The following is a 13,578-nucleotide window of genomic DNA, read 5'->3' as shown; positions in this document are numbered from 1 at the left end:
AGATGCCAGAACAAAACTAAAGACTTCAGAACAGTTAATCAGCCAATATTGGCCTGCTGCTTCAATCTCTCTTTAAAAAAAAAAAATTAATTAGGGTCTAGCAAAGAGAGAGGGGGCTTCCCTGGTGGCTCAGATGGTAAAGAATCTGCTGCAATGTGGAAGACCTAGGTTCGGTCCTTGGATTGGGAAGATTCCCTGGAGGAGGGCATGGCAACACACTCCAATATTCTTGCCTGGAGAATCCCCATGGACAGAGGAGCCTGGTGGGCTACAGTCCATGGGGTGGCAGAGTTGGACACAACTGAGTGACTAAGCACACAGAGAGAGGAGCCATCTCTGTTTTTTATCAAGACTTTCTAAAACCGTATGCTTACCCTATTTGACAGATAGGGAAACTGAGCCCAAGAGAGTTATGTGACTCACCTAATGAAGAAAAGATGGAACTCAGATTGTATGATCCCTAAATGAAATAGCCTTAAAAATGATGTTCAACTGCTTCTCATGTCCTACCAAGACAAGCTTAAAGCTGAGCTGAGAGAGAACTGAGAGACTGGAAATATGAAGAAAGGGGAATGTCCCCAGTAGATTCCCCTGGGTGAATTCGATCCACCTTTTTACAGGTGGGAGATTATAGATTATATAACCACCCCCCCAGATAAAGCAATCTCTTCCCTCATGACATCTGTACCCGGAAAACTTGAATCCCAGGGTGTTCAGATTTCTACACAGTTGATTTCCCAGAAGGTATTTAGGTAGGATCTGGTGCCCTGGGTGCAATCCTTCAACCTGGCACCATGGAGCTGGGAGGGGCCTTCACCATCTTTCTGGCACTCTGTTTGTCTTGTCTTCTCATCCTCATCGCCTGGAAACGGATGAGCAAAGGGGGAAAGCTGCCGCCTGGTCCCACACCAATACCTTTCCTAGGGAACGTGTTGCAAGTTCGTACTGATGCCACTTTTCAGTCTTTCATGAAGGTGAGTCTGTCTACTTTCGCACAGCTGGAAGCAACTAATTCTATAGATAGATAGTGTAGACATTTCTGAATTCTATAACAAAGGCTCTTGGAAACATAACTGTAGATTTCTGGAATTCCAGAATCTTAAACTCTTGTAAACACAGACTCCTAGCACATTGAAACTTAAGACCTTCAGGACTTTGGAATAACAGTACCTTCTTCTTTAAAAAGAAAAATATGTTGCATTGCACTACTTGTTAAAGATTTTTTTTTAATGTGGACCATTTTTAAAGTCATTGTTGAATTTATTATAATATTGATTCTGTTTTTCTGTTTTGGTTTTCTGGCCACAAGGCATGTGGGATCCTAGTTCCCTGAACAGGGATCAAACCCCCACCCCTTGCATTGGAAGGTAAAGTCTTAACCACGGGGCCTCCAGGGCAGTGCCTGGAATAAACCAGTTACCTTCTATCCTTAGATACAAGAACTCTTGCACTCTGTTGGTCTTCAAACTTTGACTCGGTATCATGAAATCTTAGGATTCTAGAAAGTTAGCAGTTCACAGCGAGACACATGTATCTTGGAATTCCATCTCATCTAGGTCCACCGTTTTACAGATGCAGAAACCAAGGCTTGTAGCAGCATTGGGGGATCTTGCCCAGGATCACAGAAGCCAAGACTTCTGTGTTTCTTTATCAGCAGTCTTTCCAAGCCCAGGACTCAATTTTATCTGTTATTCCCATGCTCCTTGAGATCGCCATCTCCTAAAATCCTTGACCGGTTGTTACTTGATGCTACACTCAGCCCCCTCCTCTTATGTCTTCCTTCACTCAGCTCAAGGAGAAATACGGTCCAGTCTTCACCGTGTACATGGGGCCCCGGCCAGTGGTTGTTTTATGTGGACATGAAGCAGTGAAGGAGGCCCTGGTAGACCGAGCAGATGAGTTCAGTGGCCGTGGAGAACTGGCTTCAGTAGAGCGAAACTTCCAAGGTCATGGTAGGTAACAGCAACAAAAATAAAAGCAAAATGTAATCACAAAGTGTAATGTACTTCTATGTCCCAGGTTCTTTGATAAGTACTCTAAACGAATTACTGATGTGAATTCTCTGAGAGCTATTAATGTCTTCCTAATTTTGCAAATGAAGAATTTGAGAATGAGAAACGTTAGTAGTAACAGTCAGTGGTAGAATCATTTTACTTTGAACCCAAACCGTCTGACTCTAGAGGATCGTCTGTGTTACTTGTGTTATTATTTTTGATGGAGGAGTGGCACTCTTGTAATTCACTAAGCTCTCATAGCCAGGCTTACTGTTTATCTTCCTATATACACACACAGACCCAACCCATAGGTCTCTGCATCCTCCACAGATATCTTTTTAATGTTCCCTACACATCAATCTCTAATGGCCTGGAGGCAGAATTCCAGAATTCTTGCCTGGAGAATCCATGGACAGAGGAGCCTGGCAGGCTACCGTCCGTAGGATTACAAAGAGTCAGACACAACTGAAGCAACTTAGCATGCACACATATCTCATGCACTGCCCACATCATTCAATTCCAAGCAGCCTCACACCATTTTTTGATACTTTCACTCACCCACCTATCCCTATGCCTTTCCTTCCATCCATCCATTTTTCCATTGACCCATGCAGCCACCAAAAATATCCATTAGACTTTCTATACAAATATCAGTATCTTTCCAACAAATTGATCTGTACATCATCTATTAATTAACTTCTCATTTACCCATATAGTCTCATGTCATCTATCCATTCATTTTTCCTTCCATCATTCATCCACCTATTAATCATTCAGTCATCCATACATCCTTCCAACCATTTAGCCATACATCTCCAACCATCCATCCATTAGCCCTTTACCCATCCAGAAGTCTTTAATCCATCCATTCGTCAGTCATACCAGTCACAAACACTTCCTTCCATTCAGTAATCTATCAAAATCATTTCATCAAATTTCCAAACATTAATTCACTGATGCATGCACATCCGGGAACTTCTAAATACTGTTTACTACATGGTAACTCCTTTTGTGTGGGTATATTAGTGTACAGATATGATCTTCTGTGAACACTTACAGGTATGTCTAGAGAATACAAGTAGAACATAGAATATAGAAGAAGTCTCCCCATTCCAACGTACTCTATATGACATTCTATCTATGCTTGTATACTAAATTGCTTCAGTCATGTCCAGCTCTTTGCAATCCTATGGACCCTAGCCCACCAGGCTCCTCTGTCCATGGGATTCTCCAGGCAAGAATACTGGAATGTGTTGCCATGCTGTCCTCTAGGGGATCTTTCTGACCCAGGGACAGAATTCGCATCTCCCGAGCTCCTGCATTGCACGCAGATTCTTTACCACTGGGCCACCAGGGAAGCCCATTCTATCTATATCTCCCCCCATATTCCTAGGCATCCATCCATTATATGCATTTATCCAGTTCCAGGTCTCTAGCCTGTAAGAAACTCTCCTTAATCTCCCACAGTCATTATTAGCCTGATTTCTTTTCCTTCATCTCAGTCCTGGGCTGTTTTGGGGAGTCCAGTAGGGAGGGAACTTTAGTTTCCCCATTAAGCCTGGAAGGTTGAAAGAGGCATCCCCAAGGGGAAAGTTTACAGCTGTCATATCCTGGCACTCTCCCAGTCCAGCACAGAGCTGGGCACAAACAAGAGGGGAGACAGGAGCCTGACCTGAAATCCCGGCAGGTGTAGCTCTGGCTAACGGAGAACGATGGAGGATCCTCCGACGCTTCTCCCTGACCATTCTTCGGGACTTCGGGATGGGAAAGAGGAGCATTGAGGAGCGGATCCAGGAGGAGGCTGGCTTCCTACTAGTGGAATTACGCAAGACCAAAGGTATATGTGACACTGGTCGGGAGGGCTACAAGGGGATTTGGTTGGGGGGGTGCGGGGTTGTGTGTAGACAGCTCAGTCATGAGAAGATGGACTTTAGTGGGAGAAAGTTTGGGAATGGGAAAGGATGAAGAAGATGAAAGATTTACTGAGATTTCTAGCCAGATTCCATGTTAAAAGTTAACATGAAAGACCCTTAGAGATCCCTTGTCCAGAGACTTGAGTCAGTGGATCTTAAGGAGTTTTTGAGCTCTTCGTATCCTGTACAGACTTTGGCAATATGAGTTTATGCCTTTTTGTGGCGGTAGGTTTAAATTTATATAACGAGGTATACATTCACACATGCACATACAAAAACACGTAATTTGGGTAAAAACCATATAATGCAAAAATTTGCCACTCTAACTATTTCTGAGGGCATGAGAGGATGAAATGGTTGCATGGCATCACCAATGCAATGGACATGAACGTGGGCCAAGTCCAGGAGATGATGAGGGACAGGAAGGCCTGGTGTGCTGCAGTCCATGGGGTCCCAAAAAGTGGGACATGACTGGTGACTCAACAACAACAAACTGTTCTAAGTGTACAGTTCAGTTGTGTTACATATATTTACATTGTTGTGAAAGATTTTTAAAACTTTTTCAACTTGGGAATCTGAAATATTACACCATTTCATTACATTTTTAAAGAGATCCATGATGCACCCAAAAATAAGATCTGGAATGTCTGGGGTCTAATGAAAAAAAAAAACACAGAGGCTGAGAAATACAGAGATGAATAGATTAAAAACAGAGACAAATTTCTCTACATTAGACTCCTCCCTTGGGCTCCATGGATGCCAAATGGTCTGCATAAAGACTCTGTATACTCAGGTACCCCTAGAAATTATTTGCAAAGCTAACTGTGATTATATACATTGCTTTAGGGAAATTGTTCCCATATCCACTGGCCTGACCAGCATCTCGTTTTATAGATGGTGCAGCTGAGACCAGGGGAAGAATTTTATTTTAAATAGTGCAGATGGAATCATTGGTAGAGATAGACCGAATCTAGCCATTCTTTTCTATTTTTTAATGCACCCCTTACCTCCACTTCTTTCCAAAGTCTGTGACTCTCCAGGACAGTTAGCTTCTTTTTTTTCTTCTTTTTTGAATATTTTTGGCTGCACTGGTTCTTCATTTCTGTGCAGGCTGTCTCTAGTTGCAGCGAGCAGGGATCACTCTTTGTTGTGGTGTGCAGGCTTCTCATTGCAGAGCACAGGCTCTTGACGAGCGGGCTTCAGTAGTTGCAGCGCACAGGATCAGTGGTTGCAGCTCTCAGGCGCTAGAGCACTCAGGCTCAGTAGTTGTGGTGCTCTGGCTTAGTGGCTCCTCAGCACATGGAATCTTCCCAGACCAGGGATCGAACCTGTGTCCCCTGCACTGGTAGGCAGATTCTTATCCACTGTACCACAAGGGAAGTCCCAATTAACTTCTAATACAATTAACTTCTAATAACAAAAAATAAGGATTCAGCTCCACCAGCATCTCTCACATGTTTATTACATGTCAGGCACTGTGCTAAGTATTTTACATGGATAATTAACATTGAATTTTCATGAGCCGATGAGGTGGCTATTTTTTTAATCTTCACATATTTTTATGTATTTATTTGGCTGCACCGGGTCTTAGCTGAAGCACACAGGATCTTTAGTGGCAGCATGTGGGATCCAGTTCCCAAACCAGGAATTGAACTCAGGCCCCCTGCACTGGGAGCGTGGAGTCTCAGCCACTGGACCACCAGGGAAGTCCCTCAGGTGCTTATTAAATCAACCTGATGTCACATTCCATGTTCCTACTCATGGCCTCCAACTTCCATTATTCAGGGGCTCGCATCGAACCTACTTTCTTCCTGAGCCGCACTGTCTCCAACGTCATCAGTTCCGTCGTCTTTGGAAGCCGCTTTGACTATGAGGACAAGCAGTTCCTGAAGTTGCTGCAAATGATCAACCAGAGTTTCATAGAAATGAGCACATCCTGGGCCCAGGTGCCCATCAGTCACATCTCTGTCCACCCCCCAACCTCTGTTAACTAAGCCCCTGCCTTTTCCTCACTAACTCCTCCCCACAATCTTGGGAGGCAAGAATCAAGATGCCCTGGGTCTCCAAGAAGCAAATAGCCTCATGCATTCTCAGACCCCGTGCTGGATGCTAAGCCCAGCTGTTGGATTCCAGACTCAGCCCAGGCTGGCCTCTGGTGCACATTGCTAACAAACATCCTTTGCTTATTCCCCACAGTTATATGACATGTATTCTGGAATCATGCAATATTTGCCAGGAAGACACAATCGCATCTACTACTTGATAGAGGAGCTCAAGGACTTCATTGCCTCCAAGGTCAAGATCAACGAAGCATCGCTTGACTCCCAGAACCCTCGGGACTTCATTGATTGCTTCCTCATCAAGATGCACCAGGTGCCTCTTCCTGTGCCCCCAGTCCTTTCCTCTCATCTCCCCAATCCTTAGCGCCTACAACTTTAGACTCATCTGTAAACATATTGGTGACAGTATGTCAAGGGCCAAGCATTGTTTCACCAGGTTGACTCATTTATAGATGAGATATAGAAACTGTTAAGGTATAAACTCTTACACAAACTTTGAAGCTAAAACTTCTAAGAACATGGAAACTTAAAATCGTACACCTTTCTAATCCGATACACCAGAAACTTGCAAATACAGAAAAGTAGAATGCATTTTTAGAGTCTTAGAATTTGCCGAGCTGAAACATTTAAAGTCTAAGCTTTGGAGTTTAAACTTTAAAATTAAAAGTTTAATGTCTTCCCAGCTTCCAATGCAGGGGGTGTGGTTTCTACCCCTGGTTGGGGAACTAAGATTCCATATGCCAAGTGGTGTGGCTAAGAAATCAATTTTCACCTTTTTCTGAAGTGTACATGGAACCTTCTCCAGGATAGATCACATTCTGAGCCATAAATCTAGCCTTGGTAAATTAAAAAAAATTGAAATCATTCCAAGCATCTTTTCTGACCACAATGCAGTAAGATTAGATCTCAATTACAGGAGAAAAACTATTAAAATTCCAAATATGGAGGCTGAACAACACACTGCTGAATAACCAACAAAGCACAAAAGAAATCAAAATATGCATAGAAATGAATGAAAATGAAAACACAACAACCCAAAACCTATGGGACACTGTAAAAGCAGTGCTAAGGGGAAGGTTCATAGCAATACAGGCTTACCTCAAGAAACAAGAAAAAAGTCAAATAAATAACCTAACTCTACATCTAAAGCAACTAGAAAAGGGAGAAATGAAGAACCCCAGGTTAGTAGAAGGAAAGAAATCATAAAAATTAAGGCAGAAATAAATGCAAAAGAAACAAAAGAGACCATAGCAAAAATCAACAAAGCTAAAAGCTGGTTCTTTGAGAAGTTAAATAAAATTGTCAAACCATTAGCCAGACTCATCAAGAAACAAAGGGAGAAAAATCAAATCAACAAAATTAGAAATGAAAATAGAGAGATTACAACAGACAACACAGAAATACAAAGGATCATAAGAGACTACTATCAGCAATTATATGCTAATAAAATGGACAACTTGGAAGAACTGGACAAATTCTTAGAAAAGTACAACTTTCCAAAACTGAACCAGGAAGAAATGGAAAATCTTAACAGACACATCACAAGCATGGAAATTGAAACTGTAATCAGAAATCTTTCAGCAAACAAAAGCCCAGGACCAGATGGCTTCATGGATGAATTCTACCAAAAATATAGAGAAGAGCTAACACCTATTCTGCTCAAACTCTTCCAGAAAATTGCAGAGGAAGGTAAACTTTCAAACTCATTCTATGAGGCCACCATCACCCTAATACCAAAACCTGACAAAGATGCCACAAAAAAAGAAAACTACAGGCCAATATCACTGATGAACATAGATGCAAAAATCCTTAACAAAATTCTAGCAAACAGAATCCAACAACATATTAAAAAGATCATACATCATGACCAAGTGGGCTTTATCCCAGGGATGAAAGGATTTTTCAATATCTGCAAATCAATCAATGTAATACACCACATTAACAAATTGAAAAATAAAAACCATATGATTATCTTAATAGATGCAGAGAAAGCCTTTGACAAAATTCAACATCCATTTATGATAAAAACCCTCCAGAAAGCAGGAATAGAAGGAATATACCTCAACATAATAAAAGCTATATATGACAAACCCACAGAAAACATTATCCTCAATGGTGAAAAAATTTTTTTTCAAAAATTTTTAAATAAAGTCTTAGAGATATGGCGATTTAGAAGCTTAGTAACTCTGCATCATGGATTCTTAGGATTTTATAAAGTTACAAATTTCTATTTTTCTACTGTAGACCCTCTGTACTCAGCAGGTTTTGTGTGTTTTTTTTTTTTTTTTGGACAGATATTTGATTGAAATTTGACCTTTATTTATTTTTTATTCATTGGTTTGGCTGTGTTGGGTCTTAACTGCAGCATGTGCACGAGAGCTCAGTAGCTCCAAGGCACTTGGGATCTTACTTCCCCGACCAGGGATAAACCTGCAACCCCTGAATTGCAAGGCAGATTCCTCACCACTGGACCACCAGGGAAGTCCTTCAGCAGTTTGAAATCATGTACCCTAATGTCTTAGAACTTTCAAATCTGACAAGGCAATCTCCACTTCCCTCTCCCTCATTCTCCCCATTGTTCACTACACTCCAGCTATCCTGACAGCTACACTGGCCTCCTCTTTGTCGTTCCTCACCAGACACACCTCTGGCTCAGGACCTTTGCTCTGACTGTTTCCTCTCCCAGATACTCACCTGGGTCACCCATCTGTTGTGCTTTCACAAAGCCCTACCTTATACACAGGGAGAAAACGAGATGAAGGCAGAAGATGGTGAGTCTATTTATCATCTCTCTCATTTTCAGGATAAAAACAACCCCCACACAGAATTCAACCTCAAGAATTTGGTCCTGACAACCCTCAACCTCTTTTTCGCTGGCACTGAGACAGTGAGCTCTACACTCCGCTATGGACTGCTGCTCATGATGAAGCATCCTGAGGTGGAAGGTGAGTGTCCACCTGGGCCACTTACCTGGCAGACCTCATTCCCCACAGGAAAGAAGACATCATCCTGAAACTTTAGAATCCCACAGCTTTCAACTCTTCACACTTTAGAACCTCAAGATGTGGAATCTTAGAATCTCCGGCTTGGAAAGTCATTTAATTTCATCTTCTGCTTGGTGCCTGTCATGGTGTCTTATCCAATACTTTGGCCACCTGATGCAAAGACCCTGATGCTGGGAAAGATAGAAGGCAAAAAGAGAAGGGGGCGGCAGAGGATGAGATGGTTATAGATAGCATCACTGACACAATGGACACAAATCTGAGCAAACTCTGGGAGACGGTGAAGGACAGGGAAGCCTGGCGTGTTATAGTCCATGAGGTCACAAAGAGTCAGACACGACTTAGTGACTGAATTACAACAACAAGATAGTTTCTTATGTGGTGAGTTATGAGAAACTTAGTAGCTTAAAGCCACAATAATCTATTATCTTACAGTTCTGGACTTCAGAAGTTCAAATAGGCTTTCACCGGGTCAAACCAGGGTTGATCTGACTCCTTGCCTTTTCCAACCTTTAGAAATGTATTTCTTGCATCCCTGGGCTCCATTTCCAAAGCCAGCAGCATTGCATCTTCAAATCTCTCTTTGTATCCATTGTCACATCTCCTTCTCTGACTCTGACCTTTCTGCCTCCTTCTTATACAAACACTTGTGGTTACTTTTAGAGCCAATATGGATTATTCAGAATAATCTCCCCATCTCAAAACCCTTAAGTTAATTATATCTGCCAGGAGTCCTTGGTCATGTAAGGTAACATCCCCAGGTTCCAGGGATTAGGAGGTAGTATCTTTGATGGCCATTATTTGGCCAACTGTAGTGGCAGAATCAAATAGAATCCATCCCCAGTAAACTGTAATCTGGTCTTGTTGGGTAACTCCAGTAGTGAGAACTCATTTACTACCAAAGGAAAATTCCCAGTTTTGGCCCCTGTCCCTTTTAATGTGGCTTCCCCAGTGAATCAGCAGTAAAGAATCTGCCTGCAATGCAGGAGATGCAAGTTCGATCCCTGAGTCAGGAAGATCCCCTGGAGGAGGGAATGGCAACCCACCTTAGTATTCTTGGCTGGAGAATCCCATGGACAGAGGAGCCTGGCAGACTATATAGTCCACAGGGTCACAAAGAGTTGGACACAAGTGAGGACCTGAGCACACCTTCTAATGTAATTCAAAACAAACAGATTTCTCTTGCTACAGAAAATGGGAGAGACTAACATTTCCATTCAGACTCATCTAGTTTCTCCTTCATTGTCTGAGTTGTCTTTTACTAATCTAAATCATCCAATATCTAATGGATACCTCAATTACTTGCATACTGGATTACATGTGCAATTTACAACTCCATGGGCTTTATGAATTGTTGTTGTTTTTCAGTCACTAAGTCGTGTCTGACTCTTTGCAACCCCATGGACTGCAGCGCACCAGGTTTCTCTGTCCTTCAGTATCTCCAGATACGTCTTTCCAGAGTTTACTCAAATTCATCATTGAGTCAGTGATGCAATCCAACCATCTCATCCTCTGTTGCCCCCTTCTCCTGCCTTCAGTCTTTCCCAGCATCAGGGTCTTTTCCAATGAATCAGCTCTTTGCATCAGGTGGCCAAAGTATCAGAGCTTCAGCATCAGTTCTTCCAATGAATATGCAGGGTTGGTCTCCTTTAGGAATGACTGGTTTGATCTTCTTGCTGTCCAAGGGACTCTCAAGAGTCTTCAGCACCACAATTCAAAAGCATCAATTCTTTGGCACTAAGCCTTCTTTATGGTCCAACTCTCACATCCGTATGTGACTACTGGAAAGAGTGTTTATCAGCCCCACCAATGTGTCAGGAATTAAGAATAAAGAGACAGTCCAAATACATATGGAGCTGAAGACACAAACCTATGACCCAATCCTGGCCTCCAGAAATACCTCCTGCGTCTTTGTCTGCTGTGTGTTCTGTTTTTTCCAGCCAAGATCCACGAAGAGATTGACCAGGTGATTGGACCACACCGGATCCCAAGTGTCGATGACCGGGCCAAGATGCCCTACACAGATGCCGTGATCCATGAGATCCAGAGACTCACAGATATCGTGCCCATGGGCGTCCCCCATAATGTCATCCGGGACACTCATTTCCGAGGCTACCTTCTGCCCAAGGTGAAGCTGCACCTCCGTTCTCATCCCTCCCTCCTCCTGTACCCCACTGTACCCCACTCCTCCTGGGTCCCTACCATTTTCCATACTCCAACGCTGATTTCTCCTAACTGAGCCCATCTTCACCCCAGGGCACCGACGTCTTTCCTCTTCTTGGCTCTGTCCTCAAAGACCCCAAGTACTTCCGCTACCCAGATGCCTTCTATCCACAACACTTCCTGGACGAGCAGGGCCACTTCAAGAAGAATGAAGCCTTTGTGCCTTTTTCCTCTGGTAGGTGTCTATGGTCTGAGTCCCCCACCCCCACCAGCTCTGCAGAAACACGCTAGATATGTCCCCCAATCATTGGTCTGTATTTGACATTCAGGTTTGAATGGGAAGCTGGGTGCTATTTCATAGACTCATACAATACTAGAATCCCAGGATTCCAGAATGATGGAATATCAGGACCATGGACTCTGATAATAAGAAAAGTAATTGCACTAAAGAGAGGCCAGCATACTTTCTGTAAGGGCCAAAATATAAAATATTTTAGGTTTTGCTGGTCTTTGTGTGAACTATGCAGTCTACACCATTGTGCTGTGAAAGCACCCACAGACATTCATAAACAATGATGCTGATACTGAGTTGTGTCTGACTCTGCAACCCCATGAGCTGTTGCCCACCAGGCTCATCTGTCTGTGGAATTTTCCAGGCCGGAATACTGGAATGGGTTTCCATTTCCTCCTCCAGGGGATCTTTCCATCCCAGGGATTGAACCCATGTCACCTGTGTCGCAGGCAGTTTCTTTACCTGCTGAGCCATCTTGGAGAATTCCCTGGTGATCCAGTTGTTAGGACTCCAAGCTTCCACAGCATGGGGCCAGGTTCAATCCCTGGTGGGGGATAGAAGATCTTGAAAGCCGCATGGCATGGCAAAAAAAAAAAAAAAAAAAAACAATAAAAAGAAAAAAGCATGTCTGTGTTGGATGCAAAATTTTAAAAACTATGCACATCAACACTTGAATTTTAATTTTCACATGTCACAAAATATTATTTTTCTCCTGATTTTTTAACCACTTAAAAATGTTAAAAGATTCTTATTTTTCAGACAGTATAAAACAGGTAGCAGGAAAGATTTACCCAATAATCAGCAGCTTGGTTAACTCATAACACAATATCTTTGAAAAATCGTATTTTAAGTGTAAGCTATATTGAACCTGGTATCAGTGCAGCACACTCCACCACTTAAAACACCATCAGTAGGGCCATGAATGAGTTACTTCAGCTCCCTGTCTGTAAAATGGAGATTAATCTCTCCAAAGCATTGGAAGAGTGATTGACAAACAGCCAGCACTTTTTTAAAAAAATCTGTATTGGAGTATAGTTGATTTACAAGGTAGTGTTAGTATTTGCTGTACAGCAAAGTGAATCAGTTACACATATATATACACATACACCTCTTATTTTTTGTAGATCCAGCACTATTTAAGTGTGAGTTTTTGTTTTCCCTCACTAGTGTCTGGCACCTTGCAGGCACTTCCTAAACCTTTAAAAGAATCAGAAATGAAAAGACTTTAAATGCATGGATCCTTTTACAACCGTTCTGTCTTAGAATCTGTTGGAATTTGCGCCATCAGAGAAGTAGCTTCCACGTGTTCAGTCCCCTATACATGGAAGATCCTAGCAGAGCATTAACTGTAGAAACCCACTGCATCTTTATAACCTTACAAAGTGGGTGTTATCATGACCCCAGAGATGCAGAGGAGGCAGCTGAGGCTGAGCGGTGGTGAGACCGGAATCCTCTCCATGCTTCTGTTAACCCGTGCGGGTCCGCTTCTCCCCACTATTCCCCCACCCACTTTCTCCCCTCTCTGTGCCCACAGGAAAGCGCATCTGCCTGGGGGAGGCCATGGCCCGCATGGAACTCTTCCTCTACTTCACCTCCATCCTTCAGAACTTCTCCCTACGCTCTCTGGTGCCACCTGCTGACATCGACATCACGCCCAAGGTCTCAGGCTTTGGCAACATCCCTCCGACCTACGAGGTTTGCTTCATGGTTCGCTGAGCGCCTCCTATTGGACGTGGAAGGAACCGTCGGAGAACAGAGCTTTGCTCAAGTGTCCAGGCGCACCCAACCTCTTCATCCCCCTTCAGTTCTCAAAACAATCCTAAGAGAAGACACCATTACACTGTCACGGGACACAGGTCAGCAGGGGTCACCCCAAAATATGGAGCTGTGTATCTTCTACATCCAGCAGAAAAGCAATGCCCTGGCCAAGACTTTGGCAAAAGCTTGCAGATTTTAAGTTCATTTGTTCACCTCCACCTAGGCTTCTATCTGTACCAAATTCTTATTGTAGACGTCCATGTCTTTATGCTGTTCCGTTGACCTTTCCCCGGTAATGACTAAAGGTAGATAATGAAGAATAAACATAATAAAATTTTTAAATGGTGTGGTGCATTAGAAAAGCAAAGTAGGGATTTCCCTGGTAGTCCAATGGCT

At 42.9% G+C, this 13,578-nt stretch overlaps 1 protein-coding gene across 1 annotated transcript; it reads left to right on the top strand.

Annotated features, from left to right (window-relative positions):
- The first annotated feature begins 498 nt into the window (after positions 1-498).
- Positions 499-13,342, top strand: LOC102403381 (cytochrome P450 2G1). The gene is made up of 9 exons (XM_006046064.4): positions 499-974; positions 1,790-1,952; positions 3,682-3,831; positions 5,693-5,853; positions 6,104-6,280; positions 8,771-8,912; positions 10,910-11,097; positions 11,226-11,367; positions 12,959-13,342. The coding sequence occupies exons 1-9, from the start codon at positions 795-797 to the stop codon at positions 13,138-13,140; spliced, it is 1,485 nt and encodes a 494-aa protein (XP_006046126.3). The 5' UTR covers positions 499-794; the 3' UTR covers positions 13,141-13,342.
- Positions 13,343-13,578: the final 236 nt, after the last annotated feature.

The sequence above is a fragment of the Bubalus bubalis genome, chromosome 18 (assembly GCF_019923935.1).
Source record: "Bubalus bubalis isolate 160015118507 breed Murrah chromosome 18, NDDB_SH_1, whole genome shotgun sequence".
In the NCBI taxonomy this organism is placed as follows: Eukaryota; Metazoa; Chordata; class Mammalia; order Artiodactyla; family Bovidae; genus Bubalus; species Bubalus bubalis.
Note: the sequence above shows the minus strand (reverse complement) of the source record. Positions and strands in the feature narration are given on the sequence as shown.